Source organism: Meleagris gallopavo, chromosome 1, assembly GCF_000146605.3.
Source record: "Meleagris gallopavo isolate NT-WF06-2002-E0010 breed Aviagen turkey brand Nicholas breeding stock chromosome 1, Turkey_5.1, whole genome shotgun sequence".
Lineage (NCBI taxonomy): Eukaryota > Metazoa > Chordata > Aves > Galliformes > Phasianidae > Meleagris > Meleagris gallopavo.
The window spans coordinates 29,104,841-29,111,939 of record NC_015011.2 but is presented as its reverse complement, the minus strand read 5'-3'; the positions used below and the strand labels follow the sequence as shown (position 1 = coordinate 29,111,939).

Sequence of the window (7,099 nt, the reverse complement as noted above, 5' to 3'; positions counted from 1 at the left end):
TGCCGAGAGGTGTCTCAGCAGGAAAGCTGGGCTGGGGTGGGCACGCTGCGTCAGCCCTCGTCCAGGCTGGCGATGAGACAAAGGGAGTTTTCTTCACAACAGCCACACCAGCCATATGCTTCAAGGTGCATAACTATTGAGAAGATGGAGAAGAATGCTTGTTGTCAGAAATCATGGCAAGTTAGTACAGAAGCTGGGTTTATTTTGGGAACAGTTCTTATAACTAATTGGTTTTGAGTATTGCCCTGCCCAAGAGTCTAAACTGCATAGCAGAAGAAAGCTGGGAAAATGCTTCTTCCTCACTATTTTTTCACTGGCAGGTTCTCTCCTTAGTTTTCCTTTCCAAAAGGAGATTTGGGGGATCGAGGCAGTTGAAGAAAGAGTGAAGTCAGCTCTTTCCAACAGTGGGGGCAGTCCCTGTGGAGAGGACGCCAGGAATTTGAGCTTCCTCTGAGGTGTTCCACAGCATGTCTCAGCAGGAAGACAGATGCAGTTCCCATTCCTCCTTTGTGCGTGGAAAGGTATGGCTGGGTTTTCTTCCTTTGGTTTTGGAGGGGAAGAGGTGGAGCAGGGGGAGCCCTACTGGTCCTTTGTTAGCTCAGTAACTGGTTGGGTTGTGTACGTGCAGCAACAGGACAGCATTGCCAGGCTTCTTAACCTGCTGGGGCAGGGTGGGAGCAAAGAGCGGGCGCTGCCCTCCTGCCAGCTGCGCCTGGTTATGGTTTGCCAGATCTCTGCTGCCCTGGGTTTCTGCTGCGAAGTTTGTTCCAGCTACCTGCAGTAGTAAAGGGTGGGGGAGAAATGGTGGTGAAGAGCTAAGGCTGTGCACGGTCGTTTTGCATGGATTGACCTGTGGGTCCTGAAGACACGGTTTCCCTTGGAATAATGCTGGTGTTTGCAGGTGTGTTGGGTTAACCCCCTGAAGTGATGTCTGAGACCGCCTATCTTCTCCACCTGAACAGTAAGGAAAATGGATATGCCCAGAAATTGCAGCTTGTGCAGATGTTGTGAATACGCTTCCAAATGTTTCCTTTAGTGATAACTAATGTCTCAGCACTCTGATATCCCATCTCTGGCACGATCTGGAACGCTGCATTTCTTTGCAAATGTTAGGTGCCTGTTTCCATGGACCTTCCTTTTTTTCTCTCCTCAGAAGCAGCGCAGTGCAGTTCCCTGCGCTAGGGAGCAGCAGCCAGCGGGCTGCCAGAAGGCCAGCTGGGCCTTGCAGCGCACAAAGGGACGCAATGGGGATGGACCATCCTTAGCACCACGCAAAAGTGAGTCTCTTCAGCCCTCTGTCATGAAGTATGGAAGAATGCATTTTAAGTATTACTTCTGAGCGGGTGCGGTGCTGTAGGGATGTCAAGTAACCGTGGGGGAAGCATTAGAGAGGCCGACAGCAGCAGCTGATGGCAGCAGTGAGACAGAAGTGTGTGTATAAGTGGTGGTGCTCAGATCTGAGTGAATTGCCTTTAGGGACAAAAAAATCCATGTCTCGACTTTTGCAGCTGGTAGCATTTTGTTTGCTGATGCATCTTTGCTCTGCAGAATGCAGAGCTGTCAGGCAGACGGGTTCCTCTGCTGCCATCTGAGCAGGAATGAGAGCAGTAATGCTTTGTGCAAACGCACTGCAGTTTAAACATCAGTTTCTGCTCTGGCTGTAGAACAGTGTCTTTTGGTTTTTGGGGGGTGGACATGGGCTAACAGGACAATGCTGCTCCTGGTATCTGTGAAATCAGCACTCGATCTGTTGTTGCAGGGACGGAGTCTGCGCGTCCATGGAATGGTGCTGGACATTGGGGGAAACGGAAAGCCTCCCCAGGTAAGAAGCTCTTGTGAGCTGTGGTGTGGGTACCTGCCTCTAAATAGGGCTGCACGAAGGGCTGTGTGTGATGGGGGAGAGAAGAAAGGGCACTGCAGATCTGTGCTGACTGCAGAAATGGCACACCACTGTAGCAGCAGAAGGGCCAATTGATGAAACTACGCTTGAGGACCAGAAGTTTGTGGTTGGCTGTGCTAAAATGTTCCTCCAAAGAGATGCTCTTCATGTCTTTTTTGTTTCTTTTCTGTCAGAAGCTGGTGCAGGCAGGCTTGCAGCGAAGCGCAGCCTTGCAGGAAGCCAGAAGAGGAGCATGGAGTATGGCACAGCACCCAAGAGAGGTACAGACACACAGCAGGCATCTGGGTTTGGTGCACTGTCTTTCTAGTTAGGCTTTCTGTCTGTCCTGTCCTGGGACTGTTGTTGTGTGTTGCTCTAGGTCTTAATCCCTGGGGATTGCAATTACCTTTCCTGTCCTAGTTGGAAGTGGGACCCCACAGTTCAGCCAAGATCCTAAGATCCATTGCTGTGAACACTCAAGATGAGATTTCCTAGTATTGTGGCCCATTTTGCAGACTGAAGGTGGTGCTGGACTCACTGAATGTTGCTGCTTCCCCTTTTTTGATTCTAATAGGGAGAGGTGCTGAGCGAAATGGCAAAATCTACGTGAAAGCTCCTCTCCAGGCTGGAGGGCTTCCTGGAACAACAGGTCCCAGCACAGGGGAAAGAGCTTCCCCTGCAGTTGACAACCGCCCTCTCTACAAGACTACGGAAGCAAGAAAGCGCAAGGGAGTGGAAGAAGAGGAGCAAAAAGCAGAGCTGTGGCCTGCTAAGAAACAAGTGAAGATGGAGTGCAATGGGCAGAAAGCTCAGAGCCCACATCAGAGCAGAGGCGATGTGCCAGCTCCAGCAGCACACCCTGGGCCTGCCCCAGCGCTGACTGAGCGGTTCCGGACCTCAAAACAAAGAGGTAAGAAGATGCTGCAGCTGTCCTGGTGAGGTGCTTCCCTTATCAAACACATGGAGTTTGCTTAGGGTTTGCTTTGCTTTTTCTTTCTCTCTGCAGAGAGGGGAAAAGAGAAGAAGGCTACCAAGTCCAAAGGCAAGGACGTGCCAGAATGTGTAACCCCCTTTTCCTGTTAACTCCGTGATGGTCTTCTGCTTGTCCCACTGGACGACCCTTCCCTAAGAGGCTTCCTAGCCTGTTTTCATGGTACCTGTATTTCTGTGGTTTTGCTGCTGACAAACTGAATTTCTCTTTTCTTGCTCTACAGCAAGACGACGACGACAGAAACAGAGGAAAGTGGAAATGAAGAAGGCTGCTCTGAGAGCTGCCACTGCATGTGCAGAGGTGAGTCCTTGGTGAGCGCAGACATGGCTCTTGTTCTCTGTCTGTCAGACACGAAGGGGATTGTAGAATGCTGGGGGAAGCAGTGTCTTATTTTGACACTTGCCTTGTTTCTTTCCAGTCCTCCGCAATGAACAGCCTTGTGGAGATGATGGAGAAGCTGCAGCTGAAGGACTGAGTGGAGGAGCATCAGAAGGCAGTGGATTCATGGCAGCAGCCCAGCTTGGCACTCTGATTGCAGTCCATCAATAAACAATTGGAGTTTTGTATTCACAAAGAGCGCACGGCCCAATTTGTCCAGCGGCACTCAGTGATCTGCTACACCACCTCCTCATAATTCCTCTCGTGGCACTGGGTCAGAACTCCCACAGCTCCATCAGGGAATGCTGCAGGTTATCGAAGCAGTGGATGCACCAGTCCTTGGCCCTGCTCATAAATGTACTGTTTGCAAAGCACGTGCAAAGAACTGCGAGTAGCACGGCCTGAGCACTGGCGCGCTGAGTTAGAGAACGGCTCTATAGAGCTGTCTGAGCTTCTCAGGGCAGCACTGAGCATAAGTGAGCGTGTGCCCCTCACCCTGCAGGCATCTCTGTTGAGGGAAGAGAGGCTCCGCCAGCTGCCTGATCCCAGAAGGCAGAGGTGTTCTCCTGACTTCTCTGCAGTCCTACCTTCCTTCATCATCCCCTCTCTCTTCAGCTGTTTTTCACCCTTGGGGTGGAGCTTGAGTACCTCTCATCACTGCATGGCTTCGTACTGAGTGGTGTGGAATTTTCTGGCTTTGCTTTTAAAAGCCTAGGTTGAAAATTGCAGCGTGCATGTTAAATGTGGGGTTGTAGCACTATGGCAGCAGATCACTTTTGGGATGGAGCAGCTTTTGGTTTTCTAACAAGTGTGTAATGAGCAAAGTTTGCCAACAGAGCCTGAATTTGCTCTCACCTTCTCTCTCTCTCTGCTCTCCTGCTCTCTGCACGCGACCTCCCACTTCTTCCATCTTTAGTTCTTCTGTTGAACTCCTATCTTATTTATCTTCCTTTCTTGCTTTGAAATCCCTTCTCTGATACACCCTTGCTTCTCTGTTCTGTCTTTTCTAACTTCTCTCTGCTGCCTTCCTCTCCTCTATTTTTTTCTGTACTTTTCTCTCTCCTTTCTCTGCACCATTATTTCTCTTCTTCCTCCTGAGAAATGGAGCTGAGAAAACTGCCCCATGATCAAAGAACCAAAAGTTTCTGGCTTGACACCAGCCTCTGAGCCAATTATTCATCAGTTGTGCTTTCCAAGCCCGCTCCATGTCCCTCACTGCCCCTGAAGGTATAGAACAGAAAATCACTTGAGTTCCCGCTCTTTGAACCAAACGCCGTAAACCCTGAAATTTCTTTTCATAGTTTGTAGGTTTCTCTGAGCAGTTTAATCACTGCCATCTTCAACTATGAGTAAAGGAAAATAATCAGCAGACCTAACCAACTTGGGAATTTCCTGGTCCCTTAGCCCAGGAAGGCAGCACACTTCCCCACGGTTTGGGTTCGGTCTGCAAATGGGACCCTCTGTTCCTCTGAGAAGGGAGTTGACCACCACAACCACCCTTCTTTCTTTCCTGACAGTATATTTGGCCTGCCTGGCTCACCAAGTGTATAAACGAGTATACAGATGTATAATCAATAAGGATACAGAAAATTTAGGCTGGAAAGATTATTGCATCAGAAAGGAATAATCAGAAATGAATGGAAAGCTTACGTGTGACCTGGGTTCACTGGCACCCAGTGTCTCCCGATGGCACCCAGTGTCACCCAACGGCACTCATTGGTACCCATTGTCATCCAGTGTCATCCATTAGGACCCAGTGTAATCCAACAGCAACCAGTGTCGCCCATTGATACCCCTTGGCTTCCAGTGGTACCCAGTGACACCCATTGGACCAAAGGTCAACAAATGTCTCCCCATGTCCCCCAGTGGAACCCAGTGTCACCAAGTCTCCCCAAATGAACCACAATGCCCCCCATTCTCCTCCAGTGTTCCCAAATATCCCCCAAATCACCAATGTCCAACAATGTCCCCCAATGTTACCCAGTGTCCCCAAATATCACTCAATGTCTGCCAAAGTTCCCCAGTGTCCTTCAATGTCAATCAATGTCCCCAGTGTCACTAAATTTCCCCAGCATCCCCAATGTCACCCAGTGTCTCCCAACGTCAGTCAATTTCATCAATGTTCCCCAATGTTCCCGAATGTCCCCCAGTGTTCCCCAATGTCACCCAATGTCCCCTAGTTTCCCAATGTCCTTCATTGTCCCCCAATATTACCTAGTGTCCCCCAATGTCCCCTAAAGTGATTCAATGTCCCTCAGTGTCACTCAGTGTCACCCAATGTCCGTCAGTGTCCTCCAATGTCACCTAATGTCACCCAATGTCCCTCATTGTCTCCCAATGTGACTCAATGTCTCCGAGTGTCCCCGAATGTCCCCCAATGTTTTTGAATGTCACCCAGTCTCCCATTTCTCCTCAATTTCCCTCAATGTCACTGAATGTTCCCCAATGTCCCCCAGCATCACTAGATGTCCCCAATGTCCCCCAGTGTCCCACAGTGCCACTCAATGTCCCTCCATGTCCCTCAATGTCACTAAATTTCCCCAGCGTCCCCCAATGTCCCCCAATCTTACTCAATGTCTCCAAGTGTCCCCTAACGTCCCCCAATGTTTTTGAATGTCACCCAAAGTCCCCCAGTGTTCCCAATGCCACTCAAAGTCTTCCAATGTCCCCCAATATCCCTAAAGTCCCCCAACGTAACCCCATGTCTCCCAATGTCACTCAATGTCACCAAATATCCCCAATGTAACTCAATGTCTCCAAATGACCCCCAATGTCACCCAGTGTCCCCCAGTGTCACTCAATGTCCCCCAATGTCCCCTAAAGTCCCTCAGTGTCACACAATGTCACCCAATATGCCCAAGGATCTCCAGTGTGGCCTAATGTACCCCCATGCCTTCATTGTCACCCCAATATCCCCAACATACCCCAATGTTTTCCAAAGTGCCCCAGTGTCCCCAGTGTCTCTCAATGTCCTCCAAAGTCCCTCAATGTCTTCCAGTGTCCCTCAATGTCACTCAATGTCCCCCAGTGTTCCACAAATGTCCCCCAAAGTCACTCAATGTTTCTCAGTCTCCCCCAATGCCCCCCAATGTCACCCAGTCTCCCAGTGTCCCTAATGTCCCCCAGTCATCCTTGTCAACGGTTTACGGGCTGGTTCGGCCCGGTTCCGTGACTAGAAGGGCAGAGGGATCCGCGGATCCGCGCCCCCGGAAAAAGAAAATAGGGGACCCCGAAATAATTGAAAACAGTGGCAACTATCTGAGGTGAAACAAAGTAATTTACTAAATATGGTATCAGCAGAATTTTATAAAGAGAGAGAGTGTGAAATTGATGGTGGATCGGCCTTACCACAACGCTGAGATGACAAGCGCAGGCAGACAAGCGCAGGCAGACAAGCGCAGGCAGACAAGCGAGCATCAGGTGACCTTGCCGGGAGTTATCTCTCCTCGCTGACTGCAAAGCCCCCTGGGGAAATGTAGCTCTTCTTCTCCTCTGGACAGGCACCCGGAACTTGAGCATCAGCAGTCAAACCCCCCAGTGCATTACATCCTGACTGCTCTTTCTTGTGCACTTGCACTCCTTTTCTACTGTTCTTTCTTCCATCTCCTCATTGCTCTTCCTTGTGCATCTGCCCTCCTCCACCAATGTTCATTCTTCCCAGTCTGCCTGTTTCTCTTTCTTCATCTGCTTTTATCCTCTTCTGCTCTGTCTTTCCTCTTTCCTCTTTCTTCTGCATTTCCCCACCTCTTCTGATCTTCTTTTTTTCGTCTCCTCATTCCTTTTGTGTCTGAGCTCCTCATCTGCTGTTCTTTTTCCCTGCTTCCTCCCTCCCAGAACTGCTGCATCTGCAC

The 7,099-nt window shown here is 49.9% G+C and overlaps 1 protein-coding gene across 3 annotated transcripts; it reads left to right on the top strand.

The window, feature by feature from the left end:
- The first annotated feature begins 19 nt into the window (after nucleotides 1–19).
- LOC109365550 (zinc finger CCCH domain-containing protein 11A-like) lies at nucleotides 20–4,129 on the top strand. Of its 3 annotated transcripts, none has more exons than XM_019612391.1 (8): nucleotides 20–521; nucleotides 1,154–1,277; nucleotides 1,760–1,822; nucleotides 2,077–2,160; nucleotides 2,454–2,789; nucleotides 2,886–2,921; nucleotides 3,094–3,170; nucleotides 3,289–4,129. In XM_019612391.1, exons 1-8 carry the CDS (start codon nucleotides 468–470, stop codon nucleotides 3,343–3,345), a joined length of 831 nt encoding a protein of 276 aa, XP_019467936.1. In that variant the 5' UTR covers nucleotides 20–467; the 3' UTR covers nucleotides 3,346–4,129. The 3 variants fall into 3 exon arrangements, with proteins under 3 accessions (XP_019467936.1, XP_019467935.1, XP_019467937.1); XM_019612390.1 differs by having other exon boundaries at nucleotides 2,074–2,160; nucleotides 3,289–4,126; XM_019612392.1 differs by lacking the exon at nucleotides 2,886–2,921 and having other exon boundaries at nucleotides 2,074–2,160; nucleotides 3,289–4,128.
- Nucleotides 4,130–7,099: the final 2,970 nt, after the last annotated feature.

Coding starts and splice junctions, on each gene's coding strand:
- LOC109365550 (XM_019612390.1), top strand. CDS start 468: ATGTCTCAGCAGGAAGACAGATGCAGTTCCCATTCCTCCTTTGTGCGT. Junction 522..1,153: donor CCTCCTTTGTGCGTGGAAAG/GTATGGCTGGGT, acceptor TTCTCTCCTCAG/AAGCAGCGCAGTGCAGTTCC. Junction 1,278..1,759: donor ATCCTTAGCACCACGCAAAA/GTGAGTCTCTTC, acceptor CTGTTGTTGCAG/GGACGGAGTCTGCGCGTCCA.